Here is a 21,337-nt window from a genome sequence, read left to right as displayed (position 1 = left end):
TGCACACAAAAACAGCACACCAGCATGGGTTGTCTGTAAGGCAGTGGAGAAAATTACATAAAGCCACACCCCAGACCAGTATCTTTCTCTTGATTGGAGTCAACATGATTTCTATTGAGCTGCTGAAGAGACGTGTTCCTCTATAGCAACCTCTTTATGGTAAGATAAATGCTTTCACATTACTAAACATGTGGATATATTAAACTTGGAATTTGATTTTTTAATTGAATGAAACAAATGAGAACATAATATAAAAGGTCATTTATGCTAAAAATATTATTTTGATTTAATGCATTAAAATCTTATTTGTACATAAGACCCATTGCCTTATTCTAAATAATAACATTTGAAAAGGACTTAAAAACAACTCATCAATAAAATAGGTTGTTAAAAATGATAGCAATTTGACATGTTATTTGAAGCTCATTTAATTATGAATACTGTTTTATTGCCTTTTTTACAGTCAGACCCTACTTGAAATATGGATGAAATTTTTCATAATGCAGGACCATTTAAATGACAGTTAATTTTATTAAAAATGACAAATTTACAAAAATCTTAACCTAATGTTAAAAATTATATATACAGTTGAGGTTAAATGTTTACACACACCATGCAGAATCCGCTAAATGTTAATTATTTGACCAAAATAAGAGGGATCATACAAAATGCATGTTATTTTTATTTAGTACTGACCTGAATGAGATATTTCACCTAAAAGATGTATACATAAAATTTACAAGAGAAAATAATATATGGGTATATATATATATATATATATATATATATATAACCTGTTCAAAAGTTTACATACACTTGATTCTTAATATTGGGTTGTTACCTGAAAGATCCACAGCTGTTTTGTTGTTGTTGTTGTTTATTGATAGTTGTTCATGAGTCCCTTTTTGTCCTTTCTTCAGAAAAGTCCTTCAGGTCCCACAAATTCTTTGGCTTTTCAGCATTTTTGTGTAACATTATCTGAACCATTTTCAACAATGACTGTATGAGTCACGTGAGTACCTCAAGTGAGATGGCGGCTCACTAGATAAGCTCTTACCCATTTGCCAATAATTATTTAATTAATGACGAAGTAGTTGACATTTCGTTGGAAAAAATACGTTGAAAACAGACCCCCCCTGGTGAAAAAACCAGCATATGCTGGTAGGTATGTTTTGATGCTGGGATGCTGGTTAGGTAGGTTTTGATGCTGGTTTAAGCTGGTCCTTTGCTGGTTTATGCTGGTCCTTAGCTGGTTTAAGATGGTCCTTTGCTGGTTTTTGCTGGTCATGTTGCTGGTCAAGGACCAGCATGAACCAGCAAAGGACCAGCTTAAACCAGCTAAGGACCAACATAAACCAGCATCAAAACCTACCTAACCAGCATCCCAGCATCAAAACATACCTACCAGCATATGCTGTTTTTTTCACCAGGGCCACCACTCATGGAGGCTAAAGCATCTTCGAGACTGCCCGAAAAACAGACTGACACTAAAGTGAGCCTGGAGAAAGTTTTTGCTGAAGTTACTAAAATGAGTGGCAGCCGAAACAGTCTACATTAAAGAGACAGTGACGGAGCTAAAAGATACTGTGAACGGGCTGCAAGGCAGAATGGAAGAGGCGGAGGGCCGTATTTCACACCTGGAGGATGTGACAGAGGAGATGGCGACAGACAAAGATGCTAAAGAAAAGAAGATAAAAGCTTTGTGGGATCGTGTTCAAATGCTTGAGAACCATAGTAAAGCCCCATTCAGACTACAAGCGGCAACGACAAAGCGACACGATCCCATTCATTTCAATGGAGAGCTGGCGATTTACGGCGACCGTTGGATGGGGCGTGTCCAGCGACGCGACAAAGTTCAGAATCCAGCCCCGTTCAAGCCCCGTTCACACTACAAGCGACAGGCAGCGACAAAGTGACGTGATCCCATTCATTTCAATGGAGAGCTGGCGATTTCCGGCGACAAGCGCGACATCGCGCTACAGCGACCGTTGGCGACCGGATGGGGCGTGTCCAGCGACGCGACAAAGTTCAGAATCCCTCAACTTTATGCAAATGAAGAACGACCTTCGGGAGCGACAGCCAATAGGAAAGAAGACGGTAGAGCTCATGTGATCATTCTCCTCTCAGCCGTAGATAAACATACGCAATGGAAAAATATAGGCTATGCTTCTCATTCGTTTTTGTTTGTATGTACAGATTTAATTTATATTCACATTACATTTAGTCGTTTGCCTCCAAAATGATTGAATTTAGCGGCAAGAACCCTGATTCGCTGTCAAGGCAACCAGTAGTGAGAACGCCCACTAGTGGACAGCCAATAGGAAAGAAGATGGTAGAGCTCATGTGATCGTTCTCCTCTCCGCCATAGATAAACATACTCAATGGAAAAAAGTAGGCTCTGCTTCTTATTCGTTTTTGTTTGCATGTACAGATTTAAGTGAGAACGCCCACTAGCAACTTGGTTGCCAGCCTCTGGCGACATGCAGCGACAGAAGTCGCTGCTAGTGTGAACAGAGCCTCACACTACAAGCGACACGCAGCGACAAAGCGTCGCGATCCCATTCATTTCAATGGAGAGCTGGCGATTTCCGGCGACAAGCGCGACATCGAGCTACAGCGACCGTTGGCGACCGGATGGGGCGTGTCCAGCGACGTGACAAAGTTCAGAATCCCTCAACTTTATGCAAATGAAGAGCGACTTTCGGGAGCGACAGCCAATAGGAAAGAAGACGGTAGAGCTCATGTGATCACTCTCCTCTCAGCCATAGATAAACATACCCAAAGAAAAAAAGTAGGCTCTGCTTCTCATTCGTTTTTGTTTGTATGTAGAGATTTATTTATATTTATATTATATTTAGTCTTTTGCCTCCAAAATGTTTGTATTTAGCGGCAAGAACCCTGATTCGCTGCCAAGGCAACCAGTAGTAAGAACGCCCACTAGCAACCTCATCGCCAGCCACTGGCGACATGTCGCTGCTAGTGTTTGCATGACTTTGCATGACTTGTTCAATGATATGTGATTTCAGCTTAGTAATCCACCAGTTCCGAAAACACGTGGAAGCATACGTCAGAATCTACTTTTCAAAGGGATTGGTTGACGCCTGGTATTTGCGCTTGAGATCTGCATAAAGTTCAGGAATGCCCCACCGCTCTCAACATGCCGCTTTCAATCCCATAATGCACCTCAATAGCATTTATGCTCAGCTTCGATAGCAATGAATGGAAAACGCTCCGTTCCGCTCCACTCGCTACGCTGTAGTGGAAATACGCCATAAGAGGAACAATGTAAGGCTCGTGGGTCTGAAAGAGAAGTATGGGACGAACGGCACCTTGGAGAGATGTGTGAAGAAAGTCTTGAGTGAAGGCCTGGGGATCGACATGGAGGGGGAATTCGAAATTGAGAGAGATCATAGAATGCTGGTCCCCATGCCAAGTGAGAATCAACCGCTGAGACCGGTGATGATCAGATTTCGGAGCTGCGCGTGAGCACCGTGGAATTGAGTGGGAGGATCTTAGACTATCCGTATTTCCCGATATGACGAGGGAGCTGCTGAAGGGTCTGGCTGCAGACATGCACCTGAACTCTCAGACCTGCACTCTCAGACAACTGCACTTCCGGAAGTGAAGTCACTTGCAGTCTATTTTATTTTTACTTTATTTTATTTATTTATTATTATTTTTTAAATGAATCTCTCAACATTTTACAAGAAACTAAATTATAGTGTCAATTGCAATCGCCACTTGCACTCGCAGCTATCTGCAACTTCACTTGCAATCCACAAGAATGGTGCGTGTTGCCACTAGAGACAAGACGCTGTGGTCGTTAAACGATTAAAACTAATTTAATAGCGTAACGTACAGGGTCCTGCAAGTCATCTGTAGGAGATAAAAACAAGACCTGCAAATCCGTGGCCACAAAACAGCAGAATATGAACGCAATGCGCAAAGTCTCTCATTAAGCTTGTTCCTCCCATAGAAAACCATTAACTCTTGATATGGCTTAATGTATTAAGATACATTAAGTGCCATTAAACGATCAAATTTGTAATATAGTTTATTAATTTAATGTACTTAAAGGCAAGCATATGGCCATGAACACAATGCTGAAACTTTCACTTTTATACTTGCCCAGCAAATGCTTAATGTGGCAAAATGGACTAAGATGATAAAGACCAAATTCAATATAAACTTTACTGTTGTCAAACGATATACCAGCAGATATGAACGCGCCATAAGAAGGGCATTATGTGATATTAAAAGGACCAACTCTGTACAGGCAAGCAGACGAGCCCAGAACGCAATGCGTTAAATAGACGTTTTCCTCCCGTAGAAAACCAATATAAACAAAAGACAATGATATAAAAGAGCTGTAGAGATTATTCTTTATGGGAAAACGTGAATGTACGTGGTGTTGCGTTTATTCTGGGCTCACCTACTTGTGTGTAGTTGTTTTAATAATGAATAGGAGCATATTGAGTTTAGTCTTTATCATCTTAATCTGTTATGCCACATTATGCCACGTTTTGCAAAGGAAAACACTATATAGCCTACATATACATTATATTAATAAACTGTATATTGAATTTGATCTTTTAATTGCATCATAACACGCAGAGAAGGCGTTCGATCGGGTGCACTGGGAATTTCTATTCACAACATTGTCAAATTTTGGGCTTGGGCCTTGTTTCATCAAGTGGGTTCATACACTATATAAGACCCCTAGGGCATGCGTGATTACCAATGGTAAAGTTTCTCTGTCTTTTGACCTCACCAGGGGGATACAACAGGGATGCCCGCTGTCGCCATTATTGTTCAGTATTACACTGGAACCACTGACCATTGCCATTAGGGCTAATACAAACATTCCAGGGATATACAGCCCTACTGAGCATGTGTCTCAGTGTTTAGACACAACCATAAATCCTATTATGAAGCACTCGAGAGGTTTGGGCAAAGATTCACCAGATGCATAAATTATCACAATGTAATTATACCACAGGAGCATCAGTGAGTGTTTAACCTTCTGTAATAGTTGCATATGAGTCCCTTAGTTGTCCACAGTGTGAAAAGATGGATCTCACAATCATACTAAACTAAATAAAATCAGTACTAAATAAAAAATAACATGCATTTTGTATGATCCCTCTTATTTTGGTAAAATAGTTAACATTTTGCAGATTCTGCAAGGTATATGTAAACTTTTGACCACAACTGTACACGTTTTTCTTTCTGCTGAAAGAAAACTTATGAAAATGCTTAAGATGTATTTTAACAACAGAAGATGGTCTAACCTCCAAACCTCTGAATATGAAATTGCTGATATTACATACAACATTGATATTACATGTTTAAATGTTGCAAATGTCATAGAACCAGTGATTGTTCATTCAAGATGTTTTATATACAGTAATAATTGTTGATTTTGTTCTCAGTGAAATGCTTATGTTCGAAGTACAGCGAAACACATAAGACAATATCATAAGGAGCATGCTTACTTCAGGCTTTTACAGTATCTTTCATTTCAAGATCACTTTTGTAGGTTAAAATCTCCCAAAGTGTATTATGGACACCAAATGGATAAGTTGAAAGTGCTGTAGAGCCATATTACTCGACATGCTTTCCTGAATACTAAAAGGGTCCTCCGTTTTAATGACTTTTTTTATTAAAGATGGATCTTTAATATCTCTAATTAATGCACCTAACATGCCTAAAGGGCATCCGTATTATAGAAATCACTTTCACAGGTATTTATAATGTTCATTCTTTCTCTCTTCTATTAGCCTCCATTAGGCTCTTGCCTTGTAATTTGTACAATTTCCTTTGCATTTCAGTAAGCGTATTTCCCTGAATTGTGTGCATATTAAGTTTATGCTAACTCAGTTTGTCTCAATTTGTTAGGACTAAAATGGGGCAGTTACGCAAATGTGCACTGTTTGCGTTGGTTCTGATGGCAGTGCTACACAATTCATCAGGTGGAAAGTCGTCCCGGCAAAAGAACACCTCTACTAAGAAGACATCAGATAAGTCGTCACAGGGGACCAAGACCCAACCTACCTATCCCAAGCAACCCTCCTATCCTGCTGCAGGAAGTAACCCAGGCTACCCTAACCAGCAGTATCCTGGTAAAGGTGGCTCCAGTCCCAGAGCAGGTAGCTATCCAGCTGGTGGAAGCTATCCGTCAGCTGGTGGCAACACCAATCAGTATCCAGGAAGATGTGGATCCAACCCAGGAGGATATCCCAACCAGAATCCTGCAGGAGGGGGTTACCCTAACCAGTATCCGGGTAGAAGTGGGTACAGCCCTGGTGGGTATCCAGCAGGTGGATCGTACCCAGTAAGACGTGCAGAACAGCCTGGAGGTTACCCAGGAGGACAACCTTCCACTGGAGGGGGATATCCCAACTGCAACCCCCAAAATACTATTCTCAGTCCCCGCTATGGAGGCTCCTTTGGAGGTGGTGGGTTTAGCACGGATGGCTCGCCATTCTCAAATACAGTGAAAAGCATGGGTTATGGTCCTTCTTCTAAATCCAAAGGCTTTGCAAAAAAGGCAATGCTAGCTGCAGGTGTTGGTACATTGACAGGAATGGCCATAGGCTATGGAATCGGAAACTTTCAACGCCCCAACTTTCAGTTCCGTAGCCCTCAGGAGGAATGTCAATACAACCACTATATGTACAAACATCAGGGTACTCGTTCTAAAGACAAAAGTAACAAAGGGGGACCCAACAACACATCAAAGCAACCATCCCAGACTGAGCAATACATGTCATATGAGCAATACATGAGTACATGCATGAAGCGAAAGGATCTTTTGAAAGAGCAGGATATGCCAGATTCCGCAGATCGCAAGAACATTCAAAGAAATGAGCCACTGACTGATGCAGCCATTAATACCACCTACCAAGGTGGGCCGGAGAAGAACGACACCGCATCCCCTACGACCCTCAGTAATTATATAAAAGCTTCTGTGATTCGTGAAGAAGATGATGACACAGTGAGTATCGTACAGATTGGTTATCCAGCTCTCATTGAGCAGATGAAAGCTCGAAAGTGTGTTGAGATGTACTTGGTGTATTCCGAGAGCTTCGCGGAGAAGCGGAGAAACATTTCCAGTTCTTCAAATAACCATAATGGACACTGTGTCTCTGGAGTGCTTCTGTTGCTCACTACTTCCTTTATGCTACTTAGTAGCACTTAGTAGCACTGTCAATATTGATTATATATAAAGGAATGCATTTGCCCGTCCTTTCCACTCTCTCAGTCTAGGAATCCAAAGGTGATGTTACATGTTAAATGTTGTGTATATTATCAGTCTTGACTGGAAGTTTCTCTGATCTGCTCAAAATGTAACAAGACTTCTTTTCTAACTGGCTATTTAAACTACAGTATGAGGTAAATATAAAATATACTGGCCATATGCATTTTATGCATGTATTTTGTTATAAATAATTAATTGCATAACATGCAAAATGTATTATTATTATCTTCTGAAAATAAAAACTAATTTCTTTCAATAAAATGCTAATAATAATAATTCATTTTCCTGGGATTTTTAAAAAAAAATAAGTGTTAACTGAAAAATTAATTTATATTGATTATTTATTTAGTAGTATTTATTAAGTTAATATCTTGCAGTAGTTCTCTCATGAATGTGTGGTTTACACTGAAATCTACAGTAGAAAAAAACAAACTTATGTTTAAAAATTTTTTTAGATCAAACAGTTGCTGGTCTGTTTAAAAGCCCCCCAGCAAAATGAAGACCATTGCTATGGTAACATCACAGAGCACACTAAGGCCTTCACATGATACATGCGGCACGTTGCTAAGAGACTAGGCCATTCAGAAAGCAAACGTCATGATTAGGAGAAAGCAACCGGAGGTTCAGCAAACAAAGTGGACAGGAATAAGCAGAGTCAATTATTTATTCATTTACACTCTGAAAACAGTACAAGGAGCAAACAGTGACAGCGTTTAAAATGCCTGCCAAAATACACACCAAACCCTGAAACTAACAGAAGAGTATTAAATGACTTCACTGGAATGAAATGAACAGCAAAAGCCCTGTTATTTTTTATTTTGCCCATCCCACGGCATTTCAGGTCACAGAGTTTGCATCAAATAATTTCAGGCATATGAGAGAACGCAAATATTAGCTCTTAAAATAAAGCTGTTTCAGTTGTATTAAATAACATTTGACTGTTTGACCATAATAAATAAAATCCACAGTGAAATATGATTGCAGAACTGTTAGCAACACAGTATAAATTAAAAGTAACATTCATCACATTTGGCTAAAACAGTTGAATATATGTTTAACAGTAAAACTGATAATCAAATCAATCTACCAATTTACCTCACCTTGAACCTGGCATAAATATATAGGTAAAATGCAACATTTAAGTACATTGTTATTATATATATATATATATATATATATATAGACATAAGCCCCTTTCACACAGTAATACCAGCAAACTGCCGTAAAAATTACCGGAACGACTTTACTGGTAAATACAAAAATGCACTGTTCACACAGGCAATGGGGTTCTATCTTTTTACCGGTAAAGTAGCATTTACACATCAGTTTCAAAATACCGGTAAATTCTGTGGCATCATTTGAAAACAGAGTGGTTTACACAATCATTGTCATTTTTGTGTCCAACATTCAAATTCATGCATCAGCAGCTGTTTTTGATGCAGAGACATTGTATTAAGCTGCCTTTCCACTATCTTAGACATTTAGATACGATTGTCACGTTTTCCCCTCTAGTAGCAGTCGCAGAGAACTTTCAAACTGTTCGTGAATCAACTATTACCCTCAGCTTATTCTCCATGGTAAAATGAATGATTTTAATGAATATAATGAATGTATGAATATGTCGACACAAAACAAATGACCCCCAAAATAAAAACATAGTAGGTTTTATGGGGCTAATCAACATACATAATGATAATTGTTTCTGCTATAATTATTCTAAAGCGCTATTTTACAGAAATAGTATTTACACAATATCGTTAAAGTGGAAAAATATTGGTAATTCTTACTTCGCGCTCAAAATTCCGATTATAATACATCACATCCGGTTGGGCGGTCGCATGTGGTCCAGGCGAAAAAGTTCAAATATTTTAACGCATCCAAAGCTCAAAACGGATCCGAATTTTACGCATACGCATATGATCAGAACTCCACGCAGCTCCCGCACTACTCCCCATTGGAAATGAACAACTTCCGGTCTGTCACTTGTCATTTGTCGGAGATAGTGGAAAGTTGGCTTTATGGTGTGTGCACACCAAAAGCGAATTTAATTATTGTGAGTGATAAGTGAGTAGATTACATACAAAGTCAATGTATGTAAAGTCAAAGACGCGAATAGACGAGAATTTGCATCAGGTGATGCCAATGATGTGAATTATACATGCAATATTGCATCGACTCACGCAAATAAAATCGTTGCGTATAAAATCATAGCGGAAAATTCGCATGATGCGTTGTCGCACAAGCCAATTAGCGAAGAATGGTATGCCCGGTTGTATTTGAAAATGGAGGAAAGCATTACGGAATGATTTTATTCATGTAACATTTATATTTTACAATCTACAGCGATAATGCGATGAGAATATTAGCATTTGGTGTGCACACCAAAAAAGTATACAACTTTAAACTGATTTCATGGTTGCCAAGTTTTTACAACAAAACCCACCCAATTGCTACTCGAAACTGCGTTCTGGGGGGTAAAATACAAGTTTTTTGACTGGGTTCTCCTAGTAAATTTCGCAGTCCAGGGGCTAAATATCACGTTATTGGGGTCACTTCAACCCAAGGACATGAAAAACGACCCCTGGCAACAGTGTTAAAGTAGCCCAATTTTGCGGGAATGCTGCAGACTTGGCAACACTGCCGAAGTACACAGTATGGAGTAAATCTGTTTCAGATTGTTATGATTGGCCCAGATTGACCCAGAGTAGACGTTTAACGTCAGCGCTTTCTGAACTTGTGCTCATACTGGTAAATTGCCAGAATGAATTTACCAGTATTTTCGAAAAGGTCCCATTAACACATGATCTCTTAACAGTAATTTACTGGTAATTTACAAGCAAAGACTATATGTGTGAAAGGGGCTATAGACCACTGATCAAAAGTTTGGATTAATTAAAAGTTTGGATTTTTTCTATCTGTCTGTCTATCTATCTATCTATCTATATTTAAAGAATGATCTCTTATGATCACCAAGGTGGCATTTATTTGATGGAAAATATAGTTAAAACAGCAATTTTGTAAAATATTATTAAAATTTAATGTGTATGTAAAAATGTCATTTACTCCTGATGCCAGAGCTGAATATAATTACTTTTTATGTTTTACTTTTAACTTTTGACCTGTAGTGTGTGTGTGTGTATGTGTGGTCTAATGTCATAACTTCCTCAAATTTCATATTTCTCCAAGCATACTGCTGGTGTACATTAGTTTCCTTTATCAAACACTCTATCAATGAAAATGATTGCATCCTCTGTTTTAACAATTTCAAACCCTTTCTGCATCTTGTCGAGAAATGGCTCTGTAACACCCTGTAACTCATCCCCACATAAAGATGTGTGCGACTGTTCCGAGTGTTATAAGGACGCTGGCCACGTGCTCTGAGCTGCCTGTGTTCCTGTAATGCTGCCAGTCCGAGCGATTGTATCCTTGTCCATCAGGGTAATAGCGTCTGTACTCTTCTGATGAGCCATCGTAGCCATAACCGTAGCCGTACCTCGGTCTGCCAAGAGAGCCCAGCCCATAGCCGATGGCCGCTCCACCGAGAGCCCCCGCTGCTGCAGCACCTGCCAGCTTTAGGCCCTGCCTTCCTTTGCTGTGGGAAGGAGGCGCTCGGGCTGGCAGACCCACTCCCTTGCCTCTTCCACCAAAACCTCCTCCACGCTTGCAGTGGGCCGAAGGATACAATGATGCCAACAGTAACATCCACACCCAAATGATCAGGACCTTCTGATTACCCATCATGACTGGAAATAAAATAAAATAATAAATAAAACACAAAGAAGGTGTAGAAACAATTTTCACTCAGAACTTGCCAGTCAATTTTACAGCTAACTGACCCTACGCAGGGAGTTTGATTGACAGGCGATCTGACAAATCATAACACCAAACCTGGTATTTTGTCTGACAGTAAACCAGACAGGAGAGTGGATTATTGTCAGTGGACTTAAACTTGAAAAATGGTGTGTACTGATATCTAAAGAATGACGCGAACTGCACAAGGCATCTGCCACTAATGTGCGATCATGTCATCCACGCAAGTTGAAAAATTTTAACTCAAGTGGGAAACAAGCATGACACGTTCAGATACAAAGCAGCAATCGTAGTTATCTCCACCAAGGTTGATCACGCGATGTTGTTATTAGCAGGAATGACGCGAAAAACATCCCGTAAGTAATTTAGAGCGAGTATTTTCGCTACGCGTTTGGTGTGAACACACCATTGTGGTGTGCGCAAACCAAAAGCGAATTTAATTATTCACACAAGTAGATTACAAAGTCAATGCAAAGATGCGAATTTGTGCGAAGTGACGCAAATGGCACAAATTGGGCGACGTGATTGCTGCGAATGCGAGATATTCGCCTTTAATCACGTCTTCTGCGCATACACGAAAGTGGAAAATACACGACGCGTACAGGTACAAAGCAGAGATCGTAGTTATCTCCACCAAGGTTGATCATGCGATGTTGTTATTAGCAGGAATGACGCAAAGAACATCCTGTAAGTAATCTAGAGCGAGTATATTCGCTACGTGTTTGGTGTGAACACACCATTGTGGTGTGTGCACACCAAAAGCGAATTTAATTATTATTCATTATTGCGTGATGACGTTATTCAAAGCGAAATACATCCTGCAAATAATCTAGAGCAAGTGATGCGATGCACATATTCGCTTCATGTTCGGTGTGAACACACCATTATGGTGTTCGCACCAAAAGCAAATTTAATTATTTGCACGAGTAGATTACATCCAAAGTCAATGCTCAGATGTGAATGGCACGAATTAGGCGATGCGACTGCCGCGAGCGTGCTATATACGCCTCAATTGCGTCTTCCAGGCAAGATAAAAAATTTTAATCCAAGCAGAAAATGTGAATGATGCATTCAGGTACAAAGAAGCAATCATAGTTATCTCCACCAAAGTTGATTGCGCAATGTTGTTATTTGCGTAAGTGATGCAAAAAACATCCCACAAGTAATTTAGAGTGAGTGACACGATGTGCATGTTTGCTTTGCGTTTGGTGTGAAAATACCTTTATGGTGTGTGCACACCAAAAGCGAATTTAATTAATCGCACAAGTAGATTATATCCAAAGTCAATGCAAAAATGCAAATTCGCCGAGTGATGCGAATTACACAAATTGCGAAACTATTTTATTAATGCTAGTGACGAAAAACATCCCGTGAGTAATCAAGAGCAATAATGCTTCATTGAGAGTATTTCCTTTGCGTTTGGTGTGCACACACCATAATGAAGGGGGCGGGTCTTTGCGACGGGTAAATTACTGCTGCGTTTACGCCATGTCTTACCGTAATTCTGAGATGATAACACGTGACATTTTACTCATAGGTTTCCATGTCCTCGGACTCGGGAGGTAGCGCCTAAAATGAATCTGGCGTCAGTCAGGTACAGCCATCACTGGTTGTTGGCATTGATAGTGTTGCCACAGAAACAGCTCCAAGTAGAATGTCACGTGTTGTTATCTCGGAGTCACGGAAATTCTGAAATGGCGTGAACGCAGCTTTACATCAACTAACACATTGAATTAAAACAAAACAAAACAAAAACACATTGACACATAGACATGAAATTTTTATTTGAAATGAAGAGGTTAAATTCAATTTTTAAACCTTTTGACAGAAAAGGTTTCCTAAAATAATATTAAATAAATATAAAAATTAGAATAGTTATATACAGTGAAACTGTTACACCTGTTATTCCATTTTTTTCAATATATATTTTTTTATATTATAAACAGATTTTTTTGTGCACCATTTCTCTGTACAAATGAAACATATAGACTATATTTAATTCCAATGAAAAGTATTAGTCATAGTTGGTAATAAAGCAACGCACATATTACAAATTATTTATAAAAAATAATCTAAATAATTTTGTATATTTTTTTAATAATTATATATTCATCTTTATTATCATGCAATATTTATTTAGTGTTATGTTTTTATATTTACTTTTGATTCATTGTATTAAATATAATATAAATATAATATAAAAATAATAATTTACTACATTTTTACTATTAAATGTTTGTTTAGCTCATTTATTATTATTATTATTTATTCAACATACTTATTCAAAACAGAAACATACGTGGACAATATTAGACAATAACAGTGCAGCGAGCAGCACAAGTCATCCGAAATCTAATTATACGCTCCACTGCACATCAAAAGAGGAGTGCTGACCACTGACAACAAGCAAACGTTCTGAATGATGTATCAATTGTCAGACTCACCTAGAACGAGTGCTGCAATCTGCATTTACTGACACACAATGACCCACCTGTTGTGCCTACATATATTCATTATCATCATAGATTTATTTCACTCCATAGACATTTATGTCATAATGTTTATTTCAAATGAACTAAATACATTAAAACTAAACAAACCAATGAAAATCTTTAGGATCTCATTTACACTATCTCAAAATGCATAATCTGTTATATTAGATTTACTAAATGTTTCATCTCAGTCATCTCCTTATTTTGCAAATCTCATCAAAGCCCCATCTGTTGCTACAAACACAAGCATCTTACCTGGTGATAGTGCTGATCACTGGTTTCTATTCTCCACTTGAACGGCTCAACCTTACTGTGAGAAGCTGCTCTGTGTTGTAAACAACCACGTTATGGAACTGTCACTCGCTCAGCAGCAGCGAATGAATGATCAGGGATGCTCAACAGCCCCGCCCACTCGAGAACAAAGGCACAGTGGAAGATGAATTACAGCCTGGTACTAGTCTGGCTTTTACTTATTTTAAAGCAGTTTCTATTAAGATTTACATCTTCATTGCTCCCACACTCTATTTTCCCCTCGTGACTATTATCCCTGGCCATTAAGTTACATATCTCAGTTGTAATAATAACAGATCAGTGCATTTGAAGACTAAAAAACATATTAGATCACAAGTCTTTATTCCACATGGAAAATTAAGTTTTGAAAAATATCATGCCTAACAAAGTGGAGGGTTAATGTAGTGCAGCGTAAGAAATATTTTCTGGTTTAAATGCTGAAAAATATCAGAGGTATTAAATGTATAATAAAATATTATGACAGCTTTCACTGAGGTAAATGTGCTTGCAAGTTCACTGAAAAAAAAAAAAAAAAATCAGTAATTGTCTAAAAGTTTTTTATTATAAATGGAAAAATCTGTGTACATACACTGTAAAATACGTTACAAATAAAAGATATTAAATACTTTTAATACCAATACTCTGCAATAAAATAAGGCATATACATTAGATATTTCAAATTATTATTATTTTCTTCACATCTGTTTATTCACACAATAGGGGCTTTAGAATATTCCAAATTTTGAATTAACATTCTTACGGCTTATTATTATTATCATCACTGTGCATGAATGAAAGTCAAACGCTACATTTTTTGACCTGTTTGCTTTTCTTTGTGAAAAAGAAGGCTATGTGACACTCTGCTGTTTATCTAATAAAGCTCATGGTACCTTTGGATACTGCTGTATTATGATATTATATAATACGTTATGATAATAAAAAGCCTAATTTAACTACAAATATGTTGTTGTTCCTGAGTCAGCATTGTTTTGTCGCTGTTGGTGCTTGAAGGATGGTGTTCATACATGCCTGCACAGCTTCATCGTGTAGTTGAATCAGCTATAGATCGCATGTATTTCTTGATGATACGCCGCATATCAGCGTATCTGAAACAACAGGAAACAAGGGCACAGAAAGAAATGAGTGCACATTTCAAATGACTCAAAAACGTATTACGTGTGACTCTGTCTGTACCTCTTCATCAGTTTCTGCATCTCTCTCTCTTCTTCCTCTTGCAGCTTAGCAATGAAGCTTTGTAAAACAGGAAGCTCAAACTTGATGTATTGTGCCACCTTGAGGACAAAACGAAGAATTACAACAATACATAGAAAACTTGCACTGTTTACTTGTCACTTCAGCTGAATTCAGTACACTAAGATACTACTAATAAGAATTCAGTATGCAATTTTTCTGACCTTCTACTTTAGCCAAGATGTGCAGTATACAACCAGACACATTATTTACAAAACTGTATCCCATAATGTGAAAAATTGGGATAAAATTCATTTTTATTTCAGATTTCAGAAATAGCAATCTGAAGTTAAAAATATTTGGTCAGACTGACAAATGTTTGTTTATTTATTTATCTATTAAAAAAAACAAAAGAAAAAATATAATTGATCTAACTAAATAAAAAATGCTTAAGTTTAGAAAATAAATAAACACACAAACTAGGCTCTAGCGTCCTCTGTGGAGGCAAAATTACTTAGTAAATTATTTATTAAAAATCATTTAATAAATATTTCAATAAATAATAAAATATAGAATTAAACAGGTAATGAAAAGGTAAAAATAACTAAATCAATTAATTATTATATTTCCAAATAAATGTAATAAATATCACCTGTGTCATTTTAGCATTAGTTTTATCTTTGAATTGAATGCATTCTTGACTTTTCCAAAAAATGCATAAACAAACAAACAAACAAACAAATAGTGTTTATTTATTTTTATTTATTTATTTATTTTGAAAAAAACAAAACAAAACAGAAGAAACATAATTATCTAACTAAATAAAATTGGTTAATTTTAGAAGAAGAAATTTACCTATTTAGAAGAAATAAAAAGGGAAAAATAAATAAATAAGGCTCTAGGATCCACTATGGAGGCAAAATCACTTATTAAATTATTTATTAAAAATAACTTAATAAATATTTAAATATAGAATTAAACAGATAATGAAAACGTAAAAATAACTAAATTAATTAATTATTATACCACCAAACAAATGTAATAAATATCAGCTGTATGTCATTTTAGCATTAGTTTTATCTTTGAATTAAAAACATTCTTGACTTTTCAATAAATAAATAAATAAATAAATAAATGAAAATACTTTTTTTTTTTTTTTGGAAAAAAAAGACAAAAAATATATAATTTATCTAATTAAATAAATAAAAATGGTTAAGTTTAGAAAATAAATAGATAAATAAGTAGGTAAACAAATAAATAGATAAATAAACAAGGCTCTAGTATCATTTATGGAGGTAAAATTACTTATGAAATTATTTATTAAAAACATTTCATACTTATTTGAATAAATATTTAAATATAGAATTAAACAGTTAATGAAAACATAAAAATAACTAAGTTCATTAATTATTATAGCACCCAACAAATAATAAATGTAATAAATATCAGTTATATGTCATTTTAGTATTAGTTTTATTTTTGCACTCTTGACTTTCCCAAAAACAAAAAACAAACAAACAAACAAATAAATAAATAAATAAATAAATAAATAAATAAATAAATAAATAAATACTGTCTGTTCAGAGAAAGAATTGTGAAGAAAAGTTAGCATCAATTCAAAGATAATGATAAAAATAAATGTGAAATTACACTAAAATCATATAAAACAAGTACTAATTTGTCTGGTAATTTAATAGCTCATATAGATAGATAGACAGACAGACAGACAGACAAATAGAGATAGATAGATAGATAGATAGCCAATGTGAAATTTGGTCTCTTACATCAGAGGTGACCTCTTCCACCTGATCCGCCTCCATAAGGAACATTTTGCTGACCTGTTCACAAGGGCCTTGCAAAACTCTGAGCACCAGAGGATGGTCATTAGGCTTTAGCTGACGTCTCTCTGAGTGCAGAGACAGACACGAATTTAGGGGCAAAGAAAGCTGCAATATGATGCAGTTAATTTCAGTTAGGACGTACCTCCACTTGTGTGGACGGTATAGAGGCTGAATTCATCCGGACTGTTCTCAATCTTGAATTTGTTCAGCAGCACCCGCATGACCTGTGCCGTATTCATACAGCTGTTGACCCGAACATTGGTCACAGAGCCGAACGCTGGGGTAAAAACCGCCGTCTGTTTGACAGAAACAACTGTGAGCGAAAGTGTGAGCAAAAGGGGAAATAACATGCATTCCGTTCACGAAACACGACGCCTGCCCTGTGGTTATAAAAGTGGCCGTTGAAGGAGCATCGGTGTCTCCTGACTCTCCTGATTCCAAGCCGTCGTCCACTAATTCTCCTTCCACCGACATCACTCCTGGTCCTGGGAAGCCGATTGGAGTGTGTGGAGTCTTGCTGTTCCTCATCTGCTACATGAGATTTAACAAATCCAACGAGACAGATAAAGTCGCTCAGATACGATGCGTAGACAATGAACACTCTTAAGTTTTGTCACTGTTTTTTTTTTTTTTGTAAAAAAAAGGTCAATAATGTATTCACCTTCGTCATCCTTCTCTTCACTTAAGTCTTTTGATTGGTCTTCTGCTGTCGTGACTTCACTGGAAATAAAAAATAAATAGCTCATTTTTTAATCATTTATAAAAGCCAAAAAAAAAAAAAAAAAAACTATTTCGACTCCTCTATCAGTTTGTACAGACAAACAAAAATTGCATTAGTCTCATTAAAGTGTTTTCACACGCATCATCAATGAGCCATAATGGCGGCATGAAGGTAAACAATGCTACTGAACCGAACGAAGCATATTTTGCTGATTATTGCTGCTTAAAATGATCAGTTATTTTCATGTTTTGGGCTGTAATAATCGGTCAGACGGGGAAAAACATCTGGAGTATATATAGACTGCCAAAAGTTATAACAAATCAAGGAGAAGAGTGCAAAAAACTGAGGAACAAAAGGCGTTTGTGGCCAAACTGAACCAGGATTTCCAGGACAAGAATCTCGACAACAGTCATGTTTGTTTTTATCATTTCTGGTCAGGCCCTTTCATGCTTACTAACTCCATCTCTATATGTTTTAACAGCTTCCACACGTTTTTTCTGTTTAGACAGCATATATTAGCAGAACAATGCATTCGAACAACCGTGCAATCCATGCTGTTGTTTACATTCGAGTATTGCTAGTATGGACACACATCCGGGTAACTGACCAGATTGTGATGTAAATGCAAACCCTCTGTAGTGGTTAATTTTTGTGGCTGTACTTTCTAAACTACAAACACAGATGTGCATTTTTATTCTATCTAGTTCCACTGTGAAGGCAAAACAATAAATATGTTTTTGATTGTTTTTTTACAAACTAATGTATGGAACTAATTTTTGTGGCAATTCACAGATGTTGTTGATTTTAAGTTATACATAACCCAAAACATTAACCCCAAAACACCTGTAGAAATAATACAAGTTATATAAATAATAAAGTAATTCATAATATCAAAACAAACATTTTTTAAAAAGAATTCTTCTTTGCATGGTAAATAAATATATGTGTAGGACTATTTTGTATGTATCAGCTTCTACATTGTAGGTTAGTGTGACATAATGTCTGACTTGAGTGTGTTGATGTCCGTTTCGGCGCTCAGAGATGTCAGTGAGGGGCGTGGTCTGTCTGCTTCCTTCTCATCCTGCATCTGCAGTCTGATTGGTCGCCGTACTCCCCAAAAAACATTGAGCAAACCCTCTATGATCAACTCTCCTTCCTCCTGTGAAAATCACACTTACATCATCAGATGTATGACATCAGTACAACAGGCTGCAATTTACCAACTAACCAACTAACCTCTCTATGCCTCAACTGGAGGGCTTCTCCTTTGTAATAAAGGTTGTATGTGTTCAGGTGTGAGAGAAGAACGCTCCTGCAACCAAAAAGGAAAGGAAGTCAATTTCACAAGAATGGTGAGAGCAAGAAACCTAACAATAACATAGCAAAACGCACTTACTTGTTTACAAATTTATTTTCGCCAATCTGGACCTTGTCTGAGTCCTCACAGTCCATGTCGAGTGAGTGGAAAAACACTAGGAAGGCCTGGAAAGAATAAAGGGATGAACTGAAAAAGGATCTCCTCAGAGAAAAAAGAAGAGGAGGATCTTATGACTTCTCGCCTTATAATCGCAGAAGCACTCCAGGCAAGATTCTCACACACACAAACTAGGTAAAAGATGAGCATAAACCACACTATTTCACTACTGAAGGCTGTAAACATTTAGGTCAAACATTTTTATGTTTTTATCATGATTTAGAGTTAAATATTTCATTTTTTTACTGCTAATGCATAAGTAATGGACAAGACTTGACTAGTAGTTCACAACCAAGCAATAACTTGGGATATGGTTCAGTGAAGAAACTTTACAGAGATAGTTCACCCAAAAATGAAAATGGTCATCAATAACTCAAGTTCCAAACTTGTATATACAGTTGAAGTCAAAAGTTTACATACATCTTGCAGAATCTGCAAAATGTTATTTTACCAAAATAAGAGGGATCATAAAAATGCATTTTTTGTTTAGTACTGACCTGAATAAGATATTTCACATAAAAGATGTTTACATACAGTCCACAAGAGAAAAAAATATCTTGACCCTTTAAAATGACCCTGTTCAAAAGTTTACATACACTTGATTCTTAATACTATGTTCTTACCTGAATGATCCACAGATGTGTGTTTTTTTTTTGTTTAGTGATAGTTGTTCATGAGTCCCTTGTTTGTCCTGAACAGTTGAACTGCCTGCTGTTCTTCAGAAAAATTCCTCAGGTTCCACAAATTCTTTGGTTTTTCAGCATTTTTGTGTATTTGAACCCTTTCCAACAATGACTGTATGATTTTGAGATCCATCTTTTCACACTGAGGACAACTGAGGGACTCATATGCAACTATTACAGAAGGTTCAAATGCTCACTGATGCTTTAGAAGGAAACACAATGCTTTAAAAGCCAGGGGGTGAAAACTTTTGAACAGAATGAAGATGTGTACATTTTCCTTATCTTGCCTACATATCATCTTTTTTGATATCTAAATATCATCTTTTTAGTACTGCCCTTCAGAAACTACAGAAGCTGTTTCCCAGAAGACAAAATAATTTAAATTTACCCTGATATTCAAATTCAATATGCATCTCGTAATGCATCGTGTTTCCTTATGAAGCACCAGTGAGCGTTTAAACCTTCTGTATTAGTTGCATATCCCCTCAGTTGTCCTCAGCGTGAAAAGATCTCAGATCTCAAAATCAAACTGTCATTGTTCAAATGTATAAATTCTACTATTATTTTTTCTTGTGGACTATGTGTAAATGTAATTTATGTGAACTTATTCAGGTCAGTACTAAATAAAAAATAACATACATTTTCTATGATCCCTTTTATTTTGGTAAAATAATTAACATTTTGCAGATTCTGCAAGGAGTATGTAAACTTTTGACTTCAACTGTATATATATATAAAAGAAGATCAGGCAGTTATGGTTACTATTGACTTCCATTATCTACACATTGCTTGGTTACCAACATTCTTTAAAATATCTTCATTCATCTACATACAGGTTTGAAATGACATGAAGGTGAGTAAATAATGACAGTAATTTTTGGGACTTGTCTAATACGAAAAGATTTTTTCAATTTTTAAAATGTTCTTTACACTTGTTCTTGTAAGAACTGTTCACTGAAAGTTCCAAAAATAGTCCTTCTATAGCATCACTGTGAAAACCCCCTTGGAAAGTTCTATGGTTAAGAGTGTAGAGAATTGAATTCAATTTTTAAACCAATATTTTATCCATTATAAGTCAGTTTATAAATGAAATTGATATTTGGTAGATTTCATAAATTGATATTTGGTAATGTACCTGTAAAGGTCAAGATGACGAAGCAGGTGACTTACTGTACAAGCAGCACGTGGGAGAATCCAACAAAGTCAGTGAAAGCAACTCAGACTCTGGCACTCACATCAGGTAACATAACGGTACCAGTCAGCAAATGTGGAAGTCCTGGAAGTCAGTCGGTCAGCATGAAAGCAGCTGTGTTGTGGATGAAAAGTGTGTCGTTGACAAGCTAAAGGAGTCTTTGCCCCTCCCTGTAAGACTCTTCCTCATTGCAAACGTTCTGTCAGGAAGTCAGCTATTTTCAGTCGGGTCGGACTTCCTCCCATATGCCGCAGATATGCACACGCTGCCCCCAACCACAATTTAACAAGCACGCCAAGATAATTACTAACACAGATAGCCAAAGTTCTGTTGGTTTGCTTGGCCAGACAGGAAGTACACTTGGTCGAACATATAAACAGG

At 36.9% G+C, this 21,337-nt stretch overlaps 3 protein-coding genes across 4 annotated transcripts; 1 reads left to right on the top strand and 2 right to left on the bottom strand.

The window, feature by feature from the left end:
• Positions 1–69: 69 nt before the first annotated feature.
• On the top strand, positions 70–7,461 carry prnpb (prion protein b). Its single transcript, XM_051120342.1, has 2 exons — positions 70–159; positions 5,899–7,461. The coding sequence occupies exon 2, from the start codon at positions 5,906–5,908 to the stop codon at positions 7,199–7,201; it is 1,296 nt and encodes a 431-aa protein (XP_050976299.1). The 5' UTR covers positions 70–159; positions 5,899–5,905; the 3' UTR covers positions 7,202–7,461.
• Positions 7,462–10,576: 3,115 nt separating this feature from the next.
• On the bottom strand, positions 10,577–10,999 carry sprn2 (shadow of prion protein 2). Its single transcript, XM_051121697.1, has one exon. It carries the CDS (start codon positions 10,997–10,999, stop codon positions 10,577–10,579), a length of 423 nt encoding a protein of 140 aa, XP_050977654.1.
• Positions 11,000–14,275: 3,276 nt separating this feature from the next.
• Positions 14,276–21,145, bottom strand: rassf2b (Ras association domain family member 2b). 2 transcript variants are annotated; one of them, XM_051120343.1, is made up of 10 exons: positions 20,935–21,145; positions 19,004–19,089; positions 18,844–18,919; positions 18,615–18,766; positions 17,548–17,606; positions 17,266–17,417; positions 17,029–17,182; positions 16,830–16,951; positions 15,049–15,146; positions 14,276–14,960 (listed from the first exon to the last, which is right to left on the bottom strand). In XM_051120343.1, exons 2-10 carry the CDS (start codon positions 19,057–19,059, stop codon positions 14,894–14,896), a joined length of 936 nt encoding a protein of 311 aa, XP_050976300.1. In that variant the 5' UTR covers positions 19,060–19,089; positions 20,935–21,145; the 3' UTR covers positions 14,276–14,893. The 2 variants fall into 2 exon arrangements, with proteins under 2 accessions (XP_050976300.1, XP_050976301.1); XM_051120344.1 differs by having other exon boundaries at positions 17,266–17,414; positions 20,935–21,142.
• Between the last annotated feature and the right edge of the window lie 192 nt (positions 21,146–21,337).

Source organism: Labeo rohita, chromosome 10 (genome assembly GCF_022985175.1).
Source record: "Labeo rohita strain BAU-BD-2019 chromosome 10, IGBB_LRoh.1.0, whole genome shotgun sequence".
NCBI lineage: Eukaryota > Metazoa > Chordata > Actinopteri > Cypriniformes > Cyprinidae > Labeo > Labeo rohita.
This window is presented reverse-complemented; position numbering and strand designations above follow the sequence as displayed.

Excerpts from the sequence above, each read along its gene's own strand:
- sprn2 (XM_051121697.1), bottom strand. The coding sequence starts at position 10,999 with ATGGGTAATCAGAAGGTCCTGATCATTTGGGTGTGGATGTTACTGTTG.
- prnpb (XM_051120342.1), top strand. The coding sequence starts at position 5,906 with ATGGGGCAGTTACGCAAATGTGCACTGTTTGCGTTGGTTCTGATGGCA.
- rassf2b (XM_051120343.1), bottom strand. The coding sequence starts at position 19,059 with ATGGACTGTGAGGACTCAGACAAGGTCCAGATTGGCGAAAATAAATTT. Across the intron at positions 18,767-18,843 it reads TCCAGTTGAGGCATAGAGAG|GAGGAAGGAGAGTTGATCAT; the intron begins GTTAGTTGGTTA and ends TGATTTTCACAG. Across the intron at positions 17,418-17,547 it reads TGAAGAGAAGGATGACGAAG|CAGATGAGGAACAGCAAGAC; the intron begins GTGAATACATTA and ends AATCTCATGTAG.